The sequence below is a fragment of the Amphiura filiformis genome, chromosome 1 (assembly GCF_039555335.1).
Source record: "Amphiura filiformis chromosome 1, Afil_fr2py, whole genome shotgun sequence".
Classification (NCBI taxonomy): Eukaryota; Metazoa; Echinodermata; class Ophiuroidea; order Amphilepidida; family Amphiuridae; genus Amphiura; species Amphiura filiformis.
In genome coordinates, this window is record NC_092628.1 from 62,984,444 (window position 1) to 63,009,312 (window position 24,869).

General features: G+C 33.7%; 1 protein-coding gene across 11 annotated transcripts in view; it reads right to left on the bottom strand.

Moving 5' to 3' along the window:
- Positions 1-24,869, bottom strand: part of LOC140150618 (neogenin-like) — a 175,466-nt gene that overhangs the window by 14,124 nt on the left and 136,473 nt on the right. For 5 of the 11 annotated variants that reach the window (XM_072172690.1, XM_072172713.1, XM_072172743.1 and 2 more), the window contains 14 exons: positions 18,496-18,664; positions 18,001-18,146; positions 16,397-16,504; positions 15,500-15,694; positions 13,032-13,046; positions 11,087-11,432; positions 10,006-10,169; positions 9,323-9,370; positions 8,237-8,320; positions 6,166-6,249; positions 4,952-5,026; positions 4,145-4,204; positions 3,417-3,470; positions 2,434-2,532 (listed from right to left, as the gene is read on the bottom strand). In XM_072172690.1, coding sequence (XP_072028791.1) covers positions 2,434-2,532; positions 3,417-3,470; positions 4,145-4,204; positions 4,952-5,026; positions 6,166-6,249; positions 8,237-8,320; positions 9,323-9,370; positions 10,006-10,169; positions 11,087-11,432; positions 13,032-13,046; positions 15,500-15,694; positions 16,397-16,504; positions 18,001-18,146; positions 18,496-18,664 — 1,647 coding nt within the window. The remainder of the gene's footprint in view (positions 1-2,433; positions 2,533-3,416; positions 3,471-4,144; positions 4,205-4,951; positions 5,027-6,165; positions 6,250-8,236; positions 8,321-9,322; positions 9,371-10,005; positions 10,170-11,086; positions 11,433-13,031; positions 13,047-15,499; positions 15,695-16,396; positions 16,505-18,000; positions 18,147-18,495; positions 18,665-24,869) is intronic. The other 6 variants (XM_072172751.1, XM_072172682.1, XM_072172703.1 and 3 more) reach the window with 6 other exon arrangements.

Sequence of the window (24,869 nt, forward strand, 5' to 3'; positions counted from 1 at the left end):
ATCATTAAAGCGTTACACACAAAAGCACATTGATAAGAACACTAAAATTTGTCTCATAATTTGTAAAAAAATCTATCTTACATCAGTAATGTCCTTACTAATTTAACAAATATATGAAACTAAACAAACAGAAGCATAGCACTTACATGTTAGTAATCTACACAGTGGTTATTAGTCTTTTTCCAAATGACTTAGGTGCTTGCTTTTTATATTGTTAGCTGTGAAGTTAGACACATTAGAATATTAAAATATGATAAATGTACTTTGATTGGTTAGCAACTTTGAACCAATGATTACTACATACTTTGATATGTTATAGACTGTGACCCAATGACTAAAGTACCCAAATATGTGCCCACCTCGTTCTACCTCGTAGTACCCCTTCACTTCCCCCAAAAGTTGATGATGATTTCCAATACAACTAGACTTGATGAGACAATGAAACTTGCCCATGAACCAACCAGTGTCAACAACTCAAGATACTAGTAATTAAGGTAGAAGGTTTATATGTGATAAGGATTGAAGAACCCAAGGAATGGTCACTCTGTGTGCACCCATTGCTGATGACTTGGTAAAGATCAAGATAGAAAGAATGTGTTTTGGGGAATATATCTTCAACAGTTGTAATACTTTTATGTATATAACTGCAGAATGTTGCAGAATCTTAATCTCAATTATGCTGCCAGTGAAATAATTGAGCATTAAATGTATTGCACAACTTTAAAAGTCAGCAAAAATCATGATTGGGCACTGCAATAACCTTGATATCCTTAATTTGTTTAGTTTTCAATGTCCAATACCAAATCTCTACTTATTTTGATTCATGTCCCTAATGAAATAGAATTAGGATCTTATCATTGCTTATGAGATAACATCAGGTTTATTCCACATGATACCTTGTGATACCTTGTAATGAACCAATGATCAGTGAATTGGATTAAATAACCAGGATTTCTACCTCCCTATATTGATTACTAATGTTTATGTCAATTTTAGGTCTAATTCTCATACCAAACTAGCATCAACATGTTCTGACCTGCATAGTTTACAACTACAGTGAAACCGGGACAATAACAAAAAAAAAGCTGCATGTCTAAATATGATAGATGCAAGTTACAAGAAACTTTGCCTGCAAAGAATTGCCTCTCAGTTGAATTGCCAGATGAAAAAACATACCACCAGTTTTCAGTTTCAGTTTGCTTTTTTCTAATTTGGCCAAGTTGTTTAGCTGATTGAACTAGCATTGACCATTTAAGCATCACACAAGTGCAAACATATACTGTAACTACTGAAACAAATCATAGATAACCCATAGAGTACCAGACAGTTTCTCTTTGTTGAGCTGTAGAATGACTGTGTTTCTAGATTAAAATCAAGTTAAATTTCATTTTGATTATAAAATTTGGTTACTATACAAGGCATTCTACATTTGTTCAGACAACATTGATCTTGGACACAACACTGATATGCCTAGCACTATCTATATGCATGTATTAGTTGACTCCTGATGTGGATGGATAAATGGCTGTCATAATTCTCAAAATGGCTGCCATGTATGCCATTTCTACCTGAGTATTCATCCTGGGCATCATAACCAGCAGGGATGCTATCATTAATGGCTTCGGAGTTGGTGTGCTGCGGGTAGATGAATGGTAGCGGGAAGAGGAATGTTTGTTGTTGCCATAGCGATCTCCAGATGTGTATACAAATGAGGCTGCAAGTCCCAAATACATCATGTTAATTCAACCAATTCTACTCATGATGCAAGACTTTTTTTTTTAAATATACAGCTGCTTGCATCACCAAGGATTGCACAATTTTATAAATATCAATTTTTGAGATGTATCTATAAGCTTAAGTTAGTAAAAGAAAAAGGAGCAAAATGTTTACCAAATCAACAGCTTTATTGTGATGAGAGAAGAAAGAAGAGTTTCATAGTTTGTAGAAGGCAAGAATAAATTTGGTGAATCAGTCTAATTTTTAGTCATTCTAAAGTGCGCCTGAAGAATTCTTATTCCAACAACAATCCTGCTTATAGAACCTATAGTTAGATTAACTTATTGCCAGAAGTTTCAAGGGAATATGTGAAAGGTGCAGCATATGTGCATGGAGGCATGATTGTGCCATACTTCTGCTCTTGGTATTATAACTAATATGTTATTATAACCCTTTGACACAACTTTACTCTTCTAATATCCTTCAACTAAAGTCTAAAAATCTTACTAAACTTAATAAAAGGTGGCAACTGAGAGCTTCAAAAACTACACTTGTAAATGCCCCTTACCAAATTGCAATGGCCAATGGCATTCTACTCATCTAGACAAGAATGCATCTACTATTTAAACTCATTACTTAGAGTTATCAACATCTACTAGGATTAATGCCCTAAAACTTGGATTACAAACACAACTAACTTAGATTAAAGCCCAGTACCTGAGGTGCTAGTTGGGGACAGCACATCAAACGCCCCATCACCATCGGATAAACGTCGGTTACGAGTTTTGATCTTGACACTGGTTGTTCTGGGTTTCACTGCAAATTAGCAAGCATTTAACTTGGGTCAAACTACCGTATATCCTCTAATAAATGGGCGTGAAGTTTTTCAAAAAGGGGGGGGGGGGTATTTTGGAGGTCATTTTACAATGATAACTCCCACAAAATTGTTAGGTAAATTTAAAAATCACACCAAAATGATTAACTATGGACTTAGGAACAATGACTTCCGGTTCACTTTTGGGTTTACAATGTATTTTCGCCAATACCAACGCCATTACCGATAGTGTGTGGATTGTGGTAAGCTTACTTACACAAGATAGCAAGTAAATTGTTTGTTTCAGGGGGAGTTAAGGGCGTTTATTTAATTCAATTTTTCAAAAAGACTGGAGGGGCTTTTATTTATTAGAGGATATACAGAAGGTCTACATACTACACTATGCTGCATTGAAACACACTCAAAATCACAATTACATGCATTTAACTACTAGCAGAGACTTCTGAATAACTTTGCTTTTATTCTTGAACTACTGTCCATTTCAAGAGCCACCCAGTTCCTTCAAGGCATGTGTGTACTATGAGATGTGATTTTGAGTATGTTTGTTATAATTTATTTAGTATATAGCTATTTAATCCTATACTATGCAAGTCTGTCTCAAAATATATTGCCCTTTCCTACTTTTCCAAATATGCGTAACAACCGTACCTCTACAACATTTACAATCACACAAGAAGCATATTCTCCATTTGTTTCATCTTATTTATATTCTATACAATGAAACTAACTCTAAGCAACAAATCAGAGACTCAAAAATAACGTTTCCAAGCTTTTGTTTAATCCAGAAAGCTACTTGTTTGTTATTTATAGTGAAGCTAGATTGCAATGAATTAAGCTTGGTTAGTAATATCTACATTGATCATACCTGGTGGGCCGTCCTCCTCAGCCCAGGTATCCAGGCCGGAACGAAGATGAGTTTCTATGAAAAATGTAATATATCAACATCAAACAGAGACACATGCAAAGGAATTATAAGGTTAGTATAAATATACTGTTAAGGAAAAACCTAATGCAACTTCATGCAAATAAAAATTGAAATAAAAGTCATTTTCAAATTGCTATTCTAAAATTTCATGCACTTTTGATAAAACAAATTGGTGATAAACGCTTCAAGTCAGCTTAATAAAGGCATGCATTTTAAAGAATGATTCAAGACCAAACTTCATGCAGCGACAACAATAAGAAGGATACCAAGTCAAACCATATAAAGATTTCTTCAGATTTATTTGATAATTCCATTTGGCCCTAAGCAACACAACTTAATGAACAATTCATTGAAGTGTACAATATCGATAAAAATTATGTCAAGTTAAGTTTTCATTAAAACAATATTAACTTCTGCAAATATTGGAATCTATTTTTGATACATACAAGGCAATTTGTATATAAAACTACACCATTTTAACATTGGAACACAAAATCAACATCCAACTATTTTATCTAAAATAAACTTATAATAATATAAATTGCTTTTTAAAAAAAAGCAGATATATACATCCCAGAAACACATTGGATATACTAAGACCACCTGAAATATAAAAATGGTAAGGATTTTATAAATTTAACAATATTATTCCTTTGAATGTTTAGTACCTGTGTCTCTTCTGTCGTCAAACGAAGTGTAACCATTCATCCTTCCTCTGCCTTTCTTGTCTAAGAAGAAAACATGCAGCAACATTATGCAATAAGTATCATCACAAATAACACAAAGAAGCAACATACGGTTTAGCCATTGTGTCTATGTAAGATTTTTCAAGTTTGTTAAATGTTATGTGTGATACATCATGGTATTGTGTGTTGTGGTGAAGTGTTGTTATGTTTAGGCCCACTTTTAGATTAGTTTCAAAACCCTATAATATATAATTCTAACTATTGTAAATATCATTTGAACAGTATTAGGGTATTTGCTTGGTATCTTGATATTATATGTGAAATACTGTAGTGTTAGGTACTGTAGTGTAACTTAGTAAAATTTACTTTTCATCATGATTCTGTTTTTAAATCTTATTTTCATATTCAAATTAGAGTGAGATCTATCATGCTTAGTTAGTTGGCTACTACATGTTAAAACATTAAAGACTCACATTCTCAAGGCATGTATAATTAATTAATTGTGTGATTTTGTTGATCCCCTTAACTCGACCCGACTTGGTGCAAGATAGTTGGGAAGCTTAAAACCCGGCTTAAAACCCCACAACATGCTTTGATAAAGTAAGCTGGTACTGTGTACTACGGCCTACACATGGAACTAAGTTAATACGGCTATGAATCACTAACTACAAGGTCTTTACTATTTTTTATTTTCTTGCCTGATTTAGCATTTACTGTATACAAGGAAAATGAGTTAAGTATGGATAAAAGTGCATAGGGGTATATACCTATATATGGAAGCATACATACCATATATGGAGGCATAATTCAGGGCGCCATCGCTCCAGGTCAAACCAGCCATGGAGGGTAGTGATGATGGTAGGCCTATTTTGATTGGACACAACAAACGAGGGAGTCTTGGTAACAATTTGAATTCCTATGTATTATTTTCAAGTTACATTTGCTCTATAGATTACAAATGAATTGATACTGGTGCATTGTTTTGTTCAGAACATGAATCTTCACTAACAATTTTGATGCATGATAAAACAAATATCTGTTAAAAGTCAAAGCTATCTGTCAAAATTTAAAGTTGCAAATAATGAATACTGAAAACGGACAGCATGACAAACACATCCTCATGGTACATTCCAAATATGGCAAATATGTGGACAGTGGAGTTCATGTGACATGTTTACAAGCACATTTGATATTCTGTATAATGTATTCAAGTGGAATTTGTTTGGTGTGCTCACAGGGAAGTACAAGAACCATATCATATGACTTATAATACTGTCCTTCACCATTTACAAGACAAAGGGTCAAGGAATCTGACCACCAGGGGAGGTGGGGGGGGGGGGGTCAGTGTGCAAATTGTTTCATATTACTCCTGTAACAAGTATTCATATAATACAAGTTCAATAGAGGGAGACATTTTGCTTTGCCAAAACTGGAAGAACTTGTGTGTTGTGGTTCAAACCATATTATATGGGGGGTTGGGATTTGCTAGCACTCCATCCACTTCAGGACAAAGCTGATGAATGTCTTTGATGATCCTTCTTCTTGCTTTGGTACATCTAGCTCTAATTTGCTTTAATCTGTCCCTTTTTTCACTATTTTGTTTGGCAATGCACAAATTGCTGCACACATTCACTACTATTACTAATTTTGGCTGGTAACAAACATTACAACATAAACAAAATTGTTGCAAAACATATTAACTAGATTCAGTTTGAAACATTAACACAACTATTTACTAAAGTTACTAACTTTACTAATGAGCAATCAGCAATAAAGGGCCTTTTTCAGAAAGCAGAACATATTTTTATTGAATGTAGCACAGTTTAATGCATGGTGAATCAATAATGCAATATCTCTTTCCCTGAATAGCTGCCAAGATGCAAATAAGATAGACCCACTGCTTTTTAGGAATTTTGGGAAAAATGCTTTTCAGGTATAGATGACAGGGGGTGCATTCAAGCTTAGTTTGGTAAATAATTTGTGAAGGGAGTTAAGTTTAGTACCTGATTCATAAGATGAACGATGAGATATAGTGGGGGTTTCATAAGTGTCCGATTGCATTCCAACTTTGGTGGTCGAACGATGCTCTAGGATATGAAAACAAAATTACAGTTTGGCAAAAACAAATCAAAATTTACGCAAATAGTAAAGACATGTTCTAATTTTAGAATCGTTTTACAGAAATTTCTTATATTTTTGTAAAATTTGTATATTTTATTTTATTTTAATTTATAATATAATGACTGTTAGCTCTGTCAAAATTCCTCCAACTGGATTCAAACTTTGCAAAACATTTTGGATTTTTATACTGATTGAAAATTTCTCTGAAAGACACTATGTTACCAGTATTAATAACAAATAAAAAATACAAATTTCCTCCTGGAAACTATATATTATTACAGCATCATGTTCATTGGAGAAATCTTGGGTGTTAATATAGCAGTTTTGTTATATGGGTGTTATAAGCTTAATATCACCTGGGCTGATCGCACAAAGAACTGCAGTACATAATAAGCCCCATAAGTTTGAGATGAAATAAGCACTCAGAAGAGGTTTAGATACTTAACATTTAGTTGCAGGTCTTTGTGAGATCAGTTTTTATGATAAGAGTGCAGTAAGAATGGTGAGGTGATGTATTAAGATCCCAGACCTGCCCAACTTTGATCTATCTGTTGTTTTATAGGAAGGAGGAAGGATTGGGATGATATATAGTATTTTATGAATGGATGGATGGATGGATGAAATGATGTGTTAAAAATATCAGAGACCTAAACATCAGAATGTAATTTTATGCAAAGACTTTAAAAGTCTTACTTTTCATTTCAAATTGTTAGATAATAACAATTGTAGGAGATTGGTTATTATCAAAAGTACCAACATTTTATCAATCAAAAACGTTTTAAATGGTTGTTTCATGCAATTTAAAGTGGGGAAATCCATAGTTCCAACAGAATATATCTTAAACAAACAGCCTCCTTCTGCTGCACTTGTATTAATAAAAGACGCAGAAAGGGAAAAAGAGGAAATAGATGCTAATTTAACTACTTCAAGTACTTTATCAAAGAAAATATCCCAGCCATAGTTCTAGTTCATTATAACCACAAGTCCTACAAGTTCCCTGCTTGCAAAGTCTATTTTTTCCTACATTATACATATCACTGTAACTTCAAAGCAGGTCTCTAAAATAATCTACCATCTTCAACTTCCAAAGCGGTCTCTAAAATAATCTACATAATAGTCTACCATCATTCTCAAATCAAATATTATTCAGTGGGTGTGTATGTAGGGGTGTAATGTTGCATGTGGTTTATGTGGGGTGTATGTAGTGTGCCTTCAGTGCCTACCAATGCATGCATTTGTGCGTTATATATACATGTATGTGTGGGGTGTAGGGACGTATGTATGAAAATTTAATATTGCTGTTTATTATGTAGCGGTAATATTTATAGCCTAATGTAATTGCAGCAAGCATTTGTGTTTTTTTTAATCTGTTGTGATGTATATCTTGCAATACATATGACACACATAAATAAACAGCAACAGAAATATAAACATAACTTCTTCATTACAAATTAATCGATATACAAATTCAAGCAAATTGTTGCCAAATTCATTGTAGGACCTGTGGGAATAACATGTTAAGGTTGTTGAATTCAACAGGTTTAGGCAAAGAATGCAAGGTCTTGTTGTTATTTGTGGGGATTTGAGACATATTAGCATCCCAATAGGATAAGAGAGGGTAATTTTGACTTGATTTCATCTTCATATCAAGCTGGAGGTAGAAGTTGGTCACCAGTATGCTAAAACAGATGAGTAGCTCTATATGCCAATTCTAGAAATCTAGAAATGTTGTGGTGTTACTATGTGAATCCCATGTGCATGGATAGACCACTACTTCATAATCTCTATGTACGCCTCAACCCTGTGAACAGAAATCATGATTAGTGCCCAGTCACCAAAAATGTATCCTGAATGAGGATAAATTAAGTTAGAGAGATGTTATTAAGAGTGTATATTTTCAAGCACAGGTGATTGATTGTTTTTGTATGGTAACCATGACGACCAGCCTCTCACCTTCACCTGATTGGTTGGCATGGTCCGATGACCCGCTGCGATTGGCTACCGTGGCATAGAGTGGACTGCCATTGGGGATGAGGGCTGAATTAGTGGAAAAGAGCAAGCATTGTTTTCAATTGTACATGTGAATCCAGCAGGTTTTTCGTACATAAATATCTTATTGAACAAAGTCAGTAAAATTGAAATTTATCACCTCAATTACAATGTAAACGTTAAAAACACAAAATTGATGACTTCCTCAATTTAAGACATCAAAATATAATTATTGTTAAAGTTACTTCACACAAATTATGAAGATATAGTGTTTATTGCCATAAGACTTGTTATTGCAAACACACTTCTTATAAAAGAGTACAGTTCAGTCTTAACAGGGCATTTTGTGATCCACAGCCTTTCCCCCTTACTCCAAAAACATTGAGGTTTTTATGCTATCAGAATCCTAGATCTATTGGCATAATGTTTGTGTTCATAATATCAGATTCAGTCATTTGACCAAGGCATCTAATTTTCCTGAATGTCAACAGCCAGACTTTACAGAGTAGCTTATAGAGCATTGTAAATTTGTAATACATGCAATTTTTATGCATAATTCGCTAATTAAATGTCTGAATCAACTGAACTTTTCTCATCTATTGAATCATAGGCCTACCCTAAAAAGAAGGTTCTACTAGAATCACGAAATGCCCTTAAATGATTAGTACACACTTTGGTTTCCCATGTGTAAGTCAAAGTTGGTAAAATCGGAATCCTTATAGGGTTGGGCAATATTCAATAGTCCACACTTAATACATGTAGCTTTCTGTCAAAATTGATTGACAACCACATTGATATTGCCCAACCCTAACAATATGTAACTGTTGAGTAGAATAGAGAAGTGAAATACATGAAGATAGGAATGAATATGAAATTCAATTACAAATAAAATGTCGTAACTCAATTAATAACATGACAAAGTATTCAAAGGTATAAACAATTACATATTCATTTGTAATTATTACAATATCTTTTGATCATCTGGAACCATTTTGAATGTCGTACTACACAGCATTCTGTCAACTTTTTCTAGTTTCTAGGAACACCTACCTTGGTTATGTCTTTTACCGGTTCCAAATTCTGTTTCATGCATCCCACCTGTACAGAAAAATGGATATGGTCAAAAAATGGGACCCTTCACCAAGGCACTTTGTTGTGCATAAATATCTATGCTATATGAAAATTGCCAGATGTATAGAAAAAGGTGGAAATGCAAAAAAGAAAACAAATTTCTATGTGTCTACTTAAATTATGTAATATGTAATTTTTTTATTTGCAGAAATGATGTAATAAAATGCTTTACAACTACTGAACTCTTTTCAAAATGCAGAGCTACCAACATTCAAAAATACATTTCAGTATTATAAAGACTTCGTAAAACCAGTATTTATCCTAAACTCTGTATTTTCCATAAAAATCAGCATTTTCAAACTTCCATATACAAAAAGTATAAACAGTATTCTTTGGCATTTTTATGATTTTTTCAGTATTTTGAGTTATATCAGTAGAAATACTGAAAATTGGTTCTAGTTGGCAGCTCTTAAAATGTATACACCCGTCATTGGCGCCACCTGGACAACATTCATGCACATCTGTAGATAACCAGGTGAAGTTAGAAGAACTTCAGTATTATGGTATACCCTATAACCTCTATGCACAATCAAAACATGCAAGTGGTACTTGAGTTGTTCTTACAGTGGGTCGGACAGAGTATAAATGCAACATCAGCTTACCTCTATGTTGATCCACACCGCCCCCAGGGTTGAGTGGTTCCAATTCAGTAGCTAATGGTGATTTTGTCATGTCCCGATCAGACGACTGTCCACCTTTAGCCCATAATAAGTCGGGTGCGTCTAATTCATTACCTATTTTACCATTGGCATTTACTTTTCCTTTCCTAAAACACACAGAAAAAGTCATAACAAATTATTTGCTAAGTAAACATATACACAGTTGTGATGTTGTGATGATGCAATACTCTTTATCACTAATCAGTTAAGTTACTTACTGTCTTTTACCACCAAGGCATTGTGCCAATATGGAGTCCAACCCCATAGCATACCTCTCTCTTTTCATTTCTGATCTTTGAATGAATTGCATCTGGATTTGTACATTGCACTAGACACTATTGAGGTATGTGTGAGTGGGTGTTTACAAACAAACATAAAATAAACAACTTTCTTTTTCATGGCTTGTTTGACTTCCAGGATTGGAATTTCATTTTATTTTATATTTCAAATAAAACTTCCAAACCACTGATTTGACCTGGAAATTCAGAGACAACAGTCTTGACCATTGTATTTTAATGCTCTCTTGAACGGGCATTACCAGTGATTAACTGAACCAGAAAACCCTAATATTCATGAAAATTAAGATCTTTGTGAATTGACAAATGGCAAACTTGTAAATGTTCTGATAAAGACAAAATCTGACATCAAAATGAAGGTAGAATAATAGTACTCCCATACTTTTATTACTTTTCAGGTTATGCGATCAGTAGTAAGGCTGCTGAATTCAGAAACCAAGGTAAGGCAAAAAAATACTATACTATATTATTGTCTGGTGGAGAAGTTAGATATATTTTGTACAAAGAAATATCTGATAATCCCTTCAAACTGATCTTTAGCGCCATGTCCATTTTAAGGACTAAGACTAACTGCCAAGGTATTTTGGTAAAACAGTCAAGATGTTTGAGGTGTTTAAACATGGCTCAACTTCATGAAAACAAGTTACAAATTCTTCCTCCTTTCTTGTTGTTCTTAGCTACTATTGATAAGATTGAGTGGTTCTGATTCATATAATCAAAATACTTACGGTTGAAATTTCCTCTTCTCTTTATACTGTTGTCCAAAACACACACAACATGTGGCTCCACAGCACAATGAAGCACAACACTTGGCACACTCTTCTTCATCGGAACAGCAACAAGGACACATTGATGTCCAACACCTCGCCAGAGCACCACAGCATGGACCAAATGGACCACAACAGTCTGAGTCTGGACAACATGAGGCACAGCATGCACAGCAACCACATACCAAGCAGAGGACAATAAGAATGGCTAGTAGAAGCAGTAGGAAGATGGTAGCCACGATGACCAGCCATAGCCACCATGGGAAGGCTGCTGCTCCTGTTATAGGGTCTGGTGGTATTGCTGTCACTGTGGAAATAAAATTACAGCAGTTCCTTGATATAGTTATATACTTTTGTTGCTTAAACATTTTTCATACTTGACAGACATGACAACAGGCTTCTTGTGACAAAATGCAGCATGTAACAAAGTCAACAACCTGTTTACTTGTTTTTTTTCTTCACATGGCATTTTTATATGGAAAAATGCAATTAAAACCATTGGGCAACACTTACAAATATATTTGCTTAAAATTTAAGATGGAACCCTAATACATGTACATCATTCTAGACATTGGATGGCAATATTCTCAATTAAAGATTTTGTTCTCCAATTTTTCAAGAATCCCTTTGACTGTTGCATTAAAATAACACTATCCATGCTTAATAGGCAACATTTTATATCCAAAACAAAAACTAGATTAAAATTTATACTTTATCTGGTTTGTAACAGTAAGTAACTCCATTGCAGTAAACATCAAAATTTTTAAAGGCATAAAACAATGGATGTGACATCCAGTCATTTGTTTTTAATTTATTGTAAATTGTGTAGCACCTTTCTGTTTGACTTTAGAGCAAATATAGAGTAATATATTCATTCATTCTTCATAACAAGTGTGTCATACTTCAATTCACAGTCATTCTTATTGACAAATTGACAAAATTTGACAAAAAAACACAATTTTATTACTCATTTTAAGTTTACAGTACTTGGAACCAAAACTGACAGAGCAATTTTATATAAACACCCGATACTAACATAAAAACTCAAAATAACGTCTCCTTGAGCAAAACCATAAAGTGCACTTATGGTTCAAATTTCACGGCAGGTGTTTTTGAATTATCTGCCAGTGGAGAAGGTTCATATCTGCACAGCTCTGACAACAACCCTTTAGATTGACTCGATAGAAACTTGAGACACAAAACAATGATTGATGACAAATATGAAGAATGCAACACAAACATATTCATGCAAAACATATTCATGCAAATACCTACAAGATAGGAGATCGTAGGACATCTCAATAATTGAAGGTTCAAGAACTATTTGGTATTGAGTCACAGAAAACAAATATACAGAATGAAAATTTGGCACACTTTAAAATTTGTGTTTTTATTGAAAAAAGGAGAAGACAATTTATGTGGATTATTGAGATGTCCTATACCATTTTTCACCCTGATGTGACGCCAAGGCGTTGAGGCAGCTGTTTCGGGCACGCATCTATGCAGCATCTTTAATCGCCTGCGTGTGTACGCCAGCACTTTGAGCGAACACAAGCTATTTGTAGCTGCGCCCAATGATATGTGCACCGACGTCACTGCCACATCAGAGTGGAAAATGGTATATAAAACTAAAGAACAATGAGTAAACATGCAAATGGGACAGCGTTGCTGAAGGGCGAGATAATGTAACACCAGGGGTTCTCAATTGACAGCCCGTAGGCCAGATGCGGCCTGCCGACCAATTGTGGTTGGCCCTTGAACAGCTCTGAAATATACAGTAAACATAACAAAGCAAGGTGTATTTGGACCTCAAACACAATTCTTTGAAATGATTTTGGCCCTCTATGGCCCGTGAGCAAACGTAATTGAGAACCCACGGTGTAACAGAAATAAAAACATGCCTTACCTAGAATTGGAGGACCTTGAAAATAGGAATGAGATTCAAGGTTTGTTTGTTTATGATGTAGGATGACCAGGATGGTGGAAGTAGTGCAGGCAGGCACACAAAACACAACAATCACAGGTAAAGATGAAATATAATGTGTCAGAAATCAAAACAAAATCAAAATGATAAAAGAAAATAGAGCAAAAAGAAAACTGCAACTGAGTGAGAATTAAGCTATTGCTTGCACACAACATTCAATGGGTTCTGTAATCAGAAATATATTTTTATGTAACTTCGCCAAATGACAATCTATCTCCACGCATTTAATCACCAATATTTATAAACAACAACCACAATTTTCGACACTTGTGACAGAGACACGTTATTACCAAAAGTAGCGCTTTTAAGTTATTTGTTTCTTGTGTGCAAGCAATTTTCTCTTCAAAATTTATAGCTTCTATTTACAATGCCAGAAGGGACCACTCAATATGTCATCATCTTGTAATTATGTGGCATACAGAGCATCAAGCAATATTCTAAATAGACACTATAAATATAAGTACGCAATAAAGATAAATAATACTAAAACTGCAAACTCACAGCAAATGAAAAAGAGTTTAATAAGTGCAACATCAATATAAGTGCATTTTTTTAATATAAGTGGTTTCTAGTTTCTAAAAACTTCATAAGAGGATACGTAATAATAGGATAACTAATAATTATATAGGTCTATCTGAGATGGATTGTATATCCATACGGAGCAGGTATTTTATGAAGCTATAATCCTTTTATTTGACATGATCATATTAAAGATATTTTTAAATATGAAACATTTATATTATAAGCTATATAACATTAAAATGTTATATAGATTTATGAAAATGTTTCGTAGAGAAAAGATATAGGCTACACAATCCTTTTTCTCTAAATTGTGAATATGATGATACATAATAAAAGAGTGTTAAAATAGTTTGGATCATAAATAAACACGCCGGTACGGATGAGGCAAAAAAGGAAGTCATCACTGAATTAACAATTATCAAAAATATTTTTCAACAATAACAGAATTTATCAAATAAAGTGTGGTTTATTGGACTACACTAAATATTTAAGAGGTAGGAAACGTTGGCATTTAGAATCCAAAAATATTGCATCGGATTGAATGATGTGAGCAAAGCAAACCGGAAATTAATATCAACTAATAAAAACATAACATAAAACACACACAAGATGTTGGGGAAAGACAACGTCATTAACACAGCACAATATTTTGTTTGATGTGTTACTTATTCTCAATCCATTCTAAATGTAGCGTAATTACTCAACATATCAAAAACAGATGTAACTAATTGGATTTGGAGGGGTAATTTGATTTCTAATTACGTTTGGCTCAGGTAATAAGCAACTGTTATACAAAGGTAATATGTGGCAAGTAATCAACAGATTATATCAACAATTTTGTGAACAACATCGGAATTCAATTTGTGTGCAGGGTTTTCCCCTATTCCTTTATTTTGAACACTACTCGATACCTGATACAATGTATATTCAATCTCTAGATCAGAAATCTATCACTCTTTTAAAACAGCGAACAGGTTTAAATTTCAATGCTAGTGTGAAGAAATTCAATTATCAGGGATATCAAATAGTGCTGAGCAAATTGATTTCATGCAGGAGAAACAAAAATGTAACATTCAACATGGAAAACAAGAGACAAGATTTAACAGGTACAACTCCCGATTCCAGAAAAATACAGCACTAATGTTTTTGGATAAAAAAAATTATTATCCTGTTTTGCCAAATAAAACATAGCTCAATCTTAATCCTTTAGATAGAACTAACTGCCAGGTATTTTTTTAATCCCAAAATTTTAGTGCTGTATTTGTCTGGAATCTAAGACGGGTTGGCCTTTGTAGCACTTGACCATACTAAAGGAACAAACCAAAAGATTAGTGAAGCCCTGTGAACTAATTTAGTTAGGGAGATGTTTATTATATCACTAAAGTTTCTTGCATACTCTCTACTTTGGGTTTTGTTACAGACTGGTAGGGAGGTAGTGAGTAGTGCCGTAACACCTGTAACAAAACTAGTTATGATAGGGCTTCACCAATCACTTGGTTTGTGATCTATATGAGCACATGTTTTGTCAAAGATATATTTTAAAAAATTGTTTGCTGCAACTTTATTCTCTTCAAAAAATTCTCAAACTTAATCAAAAGCATCAATGGTGCTAAAGCTTAAAATGTAGGCCATATTATATTAAACTTTGTGCTACAAGTCCACTAAGGTTGTAACATGACAGAAAAGTGAATAGATATTTCATAAACATGATACAGGCATTCACAATATGAATTACATTGGACTAGAGAAAACAACACAAAACAATATTTAAGCACAAAAACATTAGATTCACTTCAAAACATAACATTTATTGTTTTTGCTTCAAATGTTTTTCAAATGTCTCGCTGCTTGTAACCTATTTCTCTTACCTGGTGGGGTAGTATCTGACACAATACCAGAGATAGGACTGTCTCCTTTTACATTGTGACCCTGTATTCTAAAGTGATACATTGTGTCTTGTGTAAGAGATGGTATAATTGTAGTAAGGTCTTCTCCTTCTAAGTCAATTTCTATCCATTCTTCTATTGGTAGTGTCGCATCCGTTGAATAATATATTGTGTAACCTGCAAAAATGTTTTTTTTTTAAATGCAAAATCAGTGAATAAACCAAAGTTGGATAAAAACATAGTTTGACTACATTATAACCATTATAAGAATAAAAATGCAATTAAAATAAGGCTTATAGAAAAAATGTAGAGATAAGTGTCAACATTTCATGATTATGTTAAATTAATCACAAGGTTCTCTAATTGAATAGTTAGGAAGATGCAATTAAATTCATGATTTCTATCTTTTAAAATGTGTCAACATTGATACAAATACTAACTCTATAATATCTGCAAAAGTATGTAATTATAAATTATATATCACCCTATTGGGCTATAATTGAACAAAATGAATTGGATTTTGAGAAAACTGATTAATTTTGAGACATTACCAGTATCCAGTTTCTACTGCTAAGCAGCAACTAAGCTTTCATATCTCGGAAGCGAGTGATTTGATTTTGATGGAAAATAATTTATGATATGTAATTTTACAATGCAGAAAAGTTAAAATTGAATACTGTTATCATCCAATTCATTTCACTTCATCACATTATATATTCATCATACATTAAGCATACCACCTGTACAATACAATGATTGAATGCATCAAAGCTAAGGAAGTCAACACAATGAATACCTCCTAATGTCTGCCTATTTCACATAATTCATAGTTTCCTTTGAATGCTGATCAACATGAAATATTGATAGTTAGCGCCATACCTGTGATAATGCCATTAGATTGTCTAGGAGGTTGCCAGTTGAGCTGCAGGGACGTTGTAGAATTCTCTACTTCATAGATAGTCAGTTCTTTAGGAGCTGAAGTTGGAGCTATTCAAGACAAAATTTATGCAAAGATATTGTTTGATTACCATGAATTCTACCATATGTATTATTCAAATGACATGTTTGGGGCAAACTGACATATGGAAATTTTGAGAGAGAAAAAAATCAGGACTCAGCGGGGATTGAGTCCTGATTGAGTCGCCTCCTTCTTCATTATTTAATATGTATTATTCGTAAGTCTTGCTAACATTACGCGATCTACAAAAACTGGATTCCAGGAACATGTTGTATTGAATTGTTTGGTACCGATCATATTACGTTATTCCGGTTGAAATCCATACCCCCTATGGAAGATATAAATTTAATTTTCCAAACAGGGTGTATATTTCAAATGGAGTTACTCATTCAGATCACACCATTTGAAATTCACAGTCCCTGTGTTAAAGATTAAGGTAATGTCTTTCACAGGGGTGTATGGATTTCAATTGGAATAGTCCATACTCTGGTTACAATTGATGCAAATGTCCCGTTACCAAGGTAAAAAAAATAAGCAAGTTGCACACATCAAAATTCACTTGTGATATAACAGGCTTTTAAAAGACTATAATCCTTATCAAAATAATTTAAACTGTTGATTTAATGGAGTAAAAAGCTTTCCTAAGTGAAGTATACATATTTTTACATCTAAAATTGACAAAAGCTAAATACTAATTGAATGATTATGAATTACTAGTGGAATAAGCCAGGTCAATATGTGCATGGGTCTGTGTGTGTAAGTCATATCTGTATATTGTTCTTTTGAGCTGCAATCCTATGTTTACTTGTTCACATGCATCACATAGCTTGTTCTTCACTTAAGGCCAGAGTAATGGGAGAGAACATGGACCTTTTCGAGCATCATTATTTCTGAATTGTATATCCAAAGTATATAAAACTATACATTTTTGGAAAGGAAATGAGTCGAGGAATCCCATGTCAGATTTGTTAAAAAAAAGTTGAAAAAATCACAAAAATTCACTTTTTTACCCCAATTGTTTTGTGACAACTTAGAAAAAAATCTGTTTGGAGTAAAAAAAATTCAGTTAGCTTTTCATGAAGAAGAGACATGAACTTAGAGAAGTTAAATTTGTCTCTTTTTTTCGAAATATTTCGCATTCGTGCATTTCTGACTCATAATTTCCTGCCAATTTACTAAGCTGTCTTGAGCCATGTGACTTTTTAGAGATGAAAAAATTGAAATAAATCAAGCAAAAATACGAGTAAATATTAGCGAGTTGTATTTTATCAGTTTCAAGTGAAAGAATACATCTTAGTGTGATAAATATCAAGAAATCTCAAATTCTGGGATTTGCGAAAGTGTCTTCCATTACTCTGGGCTTAATTGACCTTCTTTCATTAGGTGTTATTGCTGAGCTAATTAGTTACAAAGACAGCAGGTGTTAACAAAATATCACATCATCTTTAAAATCCCTATGCTAGATAACCTAAGGGAAGGAATTGTGTAGTAGTCATCATAAATTAGATTTGCACCATACACCTACCTGCTTGATAAGTCTTATTAGATGTAATCATACTCCAGCCACTGATAGCTTCATCCTTAACCACCCTAACTTTAAATTCATACATGGTGTAAGGCTGCAGGCCATTCAGAGCATACGTCAAGTCGGTTGTGTTCACATAGAACCATCTACAAGAATAAAAACAAAGACATTGCAATCAAAAACAGTTACTTACATTTAATCTAAAACATCAGCTAGTTTTTGAAAGTGACTTCAAAATCAATACATAAATGTAGGCCTTCTCAGATGAAAAACAACTTAAAGAATACCAATGAACTGCAGATCTTTGTAACAACTGTTACTGTCCTTTATACATCAACTTGCACTCAGGTGGTAAAGCATCAGACCAGAAACCCAGAGGTCCTGATTCCAAGTCCTGAATGGTATGTGGTAGTAGTATATTTCCTTTTAAGAATTGGCTACCATTCTATATACTTAATATTTAATTGTCTGAACCTACTTTTACCCCAAACTTACTTTTGATTGGCAGGATAATTAGCCTTATACATGAACTGGTAGTGTCGTCCGTCACAGCAGCCTTCTTCCATATCAGCCCATGACAAGAGGGCGCTTGATGCCGACTTGATGACAGCTCGCAATTCCAGAGGTGTTTTCAATACTTCTGGTGGACTTGTAGTACCTGAACCTTGGCAAAAGAGTTGGAAAACAACTATTAGAAACGGAACTGACGAGGTCGGACTGTAATATAAAATATAGATATTGTATTTTGAATATACTTTGTATTGTTGTGATGACAAACTTAACATGATGGGATGAAGCGAGTAACAAAATGTTGTGTTTGAGAATATATAACCACATAAAAATATCTCTGTATGTAAATCTGATAAATAGAGGTTGATTGCTATGAAATGAAAATAAAAATGTAAACATTTTACTGAATTTAGATTCTTGCTCTGCTCTGAATAAGTATTGAACAAGAAATTTCATTTCAAAATGTAACTGTCCTTAACACACAATACATTGACCCTCTCTGATTTACATTTTTATCACATTACAAATGACCAATTTATAATCCATAACAAAATTGAATAATTCAACAACCCATCCCGTATAAAAAGTAATAAGACTGGCTTTAATATACACACTGTTATTCTGCTACAGAGAAAGTTCACTTCATAAATAATACATGCAAACAATATTCCCACTACATGATTGCGGGTGTGTGGTTATGCATGCTTAGCTTACGACTGCATACCCCGGCCACTATGTGTACTCCCATGACATTTTCATTCTAACCGATTTCGTGACAATGTTCTAAGATTGGGTAATTACTACACTGGCAATTCAAATCCCTATAAAGATGTCATACATGCTCATCTACACAGGACATAGTCCTTGAACCCCTTTATGCTTGTATAGTCATAGAATGACCTTTAGGTGGTTTGGGTACCAAAACTCATCCTCTGTAACTTGAGGTCAACTCTATGAATCCACAGGGATAATGCAGGTTATTGAACTCTGCCGTGAGACTTGAGGTAGTGATAAGTGACAAGAAATCAGAGTGCTGGAAATGTTTAGAAAAGAGCGTTCACATACTGGAAACATCTTTCTGTCAAAATCACTGTAATGACCAATCCATTTTGCATTTTGAAGGGAGATAATATTTAAACAACTTAAAATTAAAGGGAAATATTACATCTGCATGATAGAAAGATGATTATTTTGTCTGTTTGCTTTGAATTCACCCAATTGTTAATCCTTTCTATAAAGATGGGCAGTCATTATCAATAAATTTGATTCACAAAAACCATTTCCTTCAAATGAAAAATGATTCCGAAACCCTTTAATATCACAGAGTACAAAAATATAGTGTAAAAGAGGTCTAGTATCTATTTGCATTAGTGTTTGATGTATGTGATTAAGTCTAGCACATGTGTAGTGTAACACCATGCATCTTCTGCGGTGCAGAACTAATTCAAATTGACTAACTCCATATGATACCTACCGCTGACACAAATGAAAAACTCGCAATTTGCTTTTGAAATGTATTACTTTCATAATTGGAAAGCTCAATCTTATTAACTCAACTTTATTCCTTTCTTTTTCACACACTGTTAGTTTAATAATAACCAAATACAAATTTAGATTTGCACTTGAATGTCATCATATCTAAAAGCAGCAAAAGTGACTTAAGTATAAATGTCAAAATAATCTACGAGTAACGTGGGATACGTCGTTCTATTACTTAGATCAAATTTGTGCAAGATGTCAAATAACTTCCCATTCTTTCTAAAAAACAATATAAACTTGCTACTGTCCTTACTACTAATCAGTATTTCTTGCACATCGGTTACGTAGGCACCAAGAAACTATTTCTCTCCCTAGATGCAGTATATTATGAACACATCGGCTGCCCAAGGTATGAATATCTTAACAAGAATATATAGAACTTTGCCATGCATGTAATAACTAGAATACAGCTAGCAGTCAACTGGGGGTTGTCTTAAAGGGATGCTTACTATGCCAGTTTTTAGTTTTTAGTAATAAACATGCAATGTTGCAAACTTATCGTTAGCCATGCTTATCTTTTATTGATATTGAATACAGTGTATACCTATGTAAGACGCCAACAATTTCTGAAATTGACATTTTTAAAAGCGCATTTAAAATCTACTTAAAAATACATTTGCATGTGTACAAACATGCCTGGTATTGGCTCGGTGGTTCCACTGATGTAACTCTTGTGTTTGTTTCAAAACCAATTTAGTGAAATTTTACTGTCAAACCTAGTAAGGCAATAAAGATGATAATTTGTATTTCTATTTGATCACAAAGTATTAATATTAACATTTGAGAAGAAACATATTCCCAAAGGGTTTGCTTATTGTTGTTCTAAACAATACGGTAAAATGCTTCATTAAACATGTGATTGAATCTCGTTAATAAGACCCTAATTACATTTTCTCACGTTTTCCAATTCAAATCATTTTCTTACAAGTTAAAATTTCATATTCCCATCGCCAGAAATAATATTTTCTCAGGATCTCTGTACAGGGGCTGTTGTGTTTACAGTACGGTACACCCGCAGACAAGAGAGACGTTGCCGAATTAACAAGTCAATAGAATGCGCAGCGGGCACGCGGGCTATTATGATTCTAATATCAGGCAGCATAAGGAATAAATATACCGTAATAAATTCTATATCACCTCGAGTATTGTGTACCTGATTAACCCCTATGTGTGTAGTAGATAGTAGACTGCAATTTCTGCATGAGCTAAATTAGTTTTCAAACCTTCCTATATCAACGATATGATAATATTTAATATAGAGAAATTGATTTCTCGTTCCAATTCTGGTTTATTTTATACCCGGGACATGGTACCAAACACTGAGGTATGAGATAAATACCTTACTCATCATACTAGATTTAAAAGCAATTCTCCATTTTGTTTACTGAATGTCTTTAATGAAAATTTAACAGATGTAGGAATGATGACAGTGTATGTTACTGTAGGGCGTATGAATTAATTACCCGTTTCTATTTAAACCAGGAATGCGCGCATGCATGCATGCCTAAATTACTTCTTATTGTCGTAATGACTCTCCTACATTTTGTCTTCCTCCAGGTTATATTGATTCTTCTTAGTTCACACCCTTGCTAATTTTATGTAGCTTCATTAATTTCTTGTTTGAGATTTCAGTTGTGCATCACTCCTAGGTCAGTGCATGCGATAGCTTAGTTTATTACCCGTCTATCAGGTTGACTGAACAGCTTTCCTATTGGGTTGCGTAAGCCTTATGTGAACTTCTTTTTAAGAAACAAATAGCACTTGTTCTCAAGTACACTGATATTGCAACAGGTTACTTAACCAAAAAAAAAATCTATAAAACGCTCAAAATCAAGCGGTGCATTAAAACAGACAATTTTCCAATTCTGCTTGAAGTGTTTTTATATAAAATGGATTTATAAATGCATTCAGCTAGTGAGGAATATCTTGATTCTTCTCTATAAGTTTCCATTTGAAGAGCACAACGAAGGGAGTCAAGTTTCTATGTGGGTTCAATTTGACTAATTTTGACATTTCGCTTTCTACAAAATTATTGAAACATTGATATATTATGCTTTTACAAAAATATCTAACTTGCCTACACTTAACCTTTCAGAAGTTGTTTCACCAATGAAATTCAACTACTTTTATTCTACCATGTCTACATATATACTAATTGCACCTGTATGTCTCTGTATTAAGTTACGCGCCGTACGCACCTCCTTGATATGTTAAATATTTATTCACAGCAACTGTAAGTCAGAATGTTGCCTGAAATTAATTGTAATAATTACATTTGTAGTTTTCTATGTTTACACCACTAATTTCATGCTTTGTTACATTAAATATTTGCGTAGCGTGACTATTGAGTCAAAAGAGGTTGTGTTTGATTGAAGAATAAGAATATACCTAATCTACGATAGTGGATGGGGGAACACATCACATGGAGGGAGGAGATTAAATTTCATACAGTCTTACATACAGTATCAAGCTTTAAAAAAAATGGTCTAACTTAACATGACAAAAATGCAGCATATATGTTTCACTCTTTTGCAACACAAAATTGCATGAATATATGCGATGTATGATGAGGGATGATGAACATGAAAAAATGAATGCGGATGGATGAATATGAGTATAGAAAATGAATGGATGAAAACATGAATGAGGATTTTTAGCTGATTTTCTGACTTTTTTCTTACAAACTGGTTGAATGCACTCATGGACTTGTCAACAAGGGATTAGCAACATCAATACACAGGGGGTACAAACTACTCTAAAATGTAATAAAGTTGGTACACATTCTCTCACAGTACAGATAGAGATGTAAAAACAAAGGTATCACCTTATGTAGGTAACTTGTGTTGTGCTTAGATTACTAGATGAAGGTCTTATGAAATGTGTGCGGTATGATTTCTTTTAAACCCTAATCCCCATTGGATAATACACAGACAACATTCTATACGGTGTGTCTATTATATATGGCGAAGAGCAAAAATATCGCTTACCTGGGAGTTTTCATGCTATTTTTGGACCTTTTTCACTATTAAGGGGATGTTTAAGCGTAGGTCTGTTTTGAAATTATTTGTAATCTTTTTCAAAATTCACAGTGGCTGTGTGAAAAGTAACAAAAAGGTCTCACCGTAGAGCCTAGATGGATTTATGATATTGGTCAGTCAGCTCAATGTGTCTTGTGGTTCTTGAAATGTGTCATAATACACAAAAAATTTTTATCATGATTTCAGTTCTATAAGACCTATAGAACTGCAATATTCTTTTTTAATTTTTTGAGTTAAAAATAACTGTTTTTATGATTTTTATTACAAAAAACAAAAAGGTAAGAAATTAGAAACGAAATGCTGCGGGGTGAGTCTGACATTACACAGCAGACTCAGGATGCTGCTTTCAAATATAATGTAGTCTAATGAACTAAATTAACCATGAGCTTATTTAAGATGAAAATTGGAACAATATCAAGTAGATTTTAAAAAAAGAGTTCCTGTGAGGCTGATGTCTCTTAAGAGCATACCTGGATAACTGGGTGTCAGCGCCATTGAGTCTCATCAATGGATTACCGATATCATCATAATTTGAATCATTTTTATCATGGTGATGACATTATAGTCAATTTTGTACAGAAAAATGTGCTGGCAACCTACCATTGACATTTAAGAATGATGTGTAATAAACTTAGTTGGTGATAAGATAGATGATTAGGGGTGCTGAAATGGATCAAACTTCACTACAGAATTCATCAGTATTATAAATATGTGTGTGTATATATATACCCAACAACCAAAGGTACTAATATATATTGAATCCAAGAAAAATAGAATAAATAGTTTCATTCTCCGGCACAACACATACACCAACACAGATTATTTGTACACATTCCCATTTCAATACATTGCATTCTTTGCTTTCATATCAGGAGGATGGCTGGCTCCATAACCAAACAAGACATTTCAACAATTCATATTGTCTGACCCTAATTTCATAAAGACTTGAAATGCATCAGAAGAGTCCAACCTATCATTGTATCAAAGGGCATGCTTCTATTGAAAATCTGGTAGCCAGATGATCTTGTTTCTGAAGGATTTGGACTCTGTGGAATGATGTCTGGTAATACTGGGTGACAGGTCCTGAAAAATCACCATTGGGCTGTTATTTACTGTCAAATGTCAATGATGTCTGTTTGAAGACATTTTAGCTTAGTTTAGTGGGTGATATGTGCCAACATTCTTGGTAGAAACAGGCTGGGTGAGTTTGTGCTAAGTAGTATACACATTCTTGTGTGGTTTGTATGAGGGAGAATTGAAGTGTATTCTGGCTTTTATATACCAGTGAGAAATGTACTGGGTGATGGGCAAATCAGTTGGCTGTTGGTAAGAAATATTGGGAGATTAAAATCCCATTAGGAACATGGCTCTCTGAATGCCACATAAAGTAAGATGTGTTTGGACACTCCTGATGCACTGCAAGTCTTTGTGAAATTGGCCCGTGGACAATATCATTGAATGCAAATGAGATACTCTCTTGTGCTTGTGGGTTAATACTGCAAATAATTACAAATAAAAAATTCAACTAATTTTGTGATTATTTTGAGGTAACAGAATTGTGTCTACTTAAATTAAGTTTTGCAATCAGGAATCTTTGATTGAAAATATTCTACACATATCAGCTTCATTCCTGCTTTTAAAAAGCAACGGTTTTAAAAATACCAATGGTTTAAAGGTTCATTTACAATTATTTCTTTTTTTGTGCCAAGTATGCTTTAACAATGAAAATTATCAGAGCTTAAAATAACTTAACTTTAAACTTTAAGGAATTGTGCACATTTT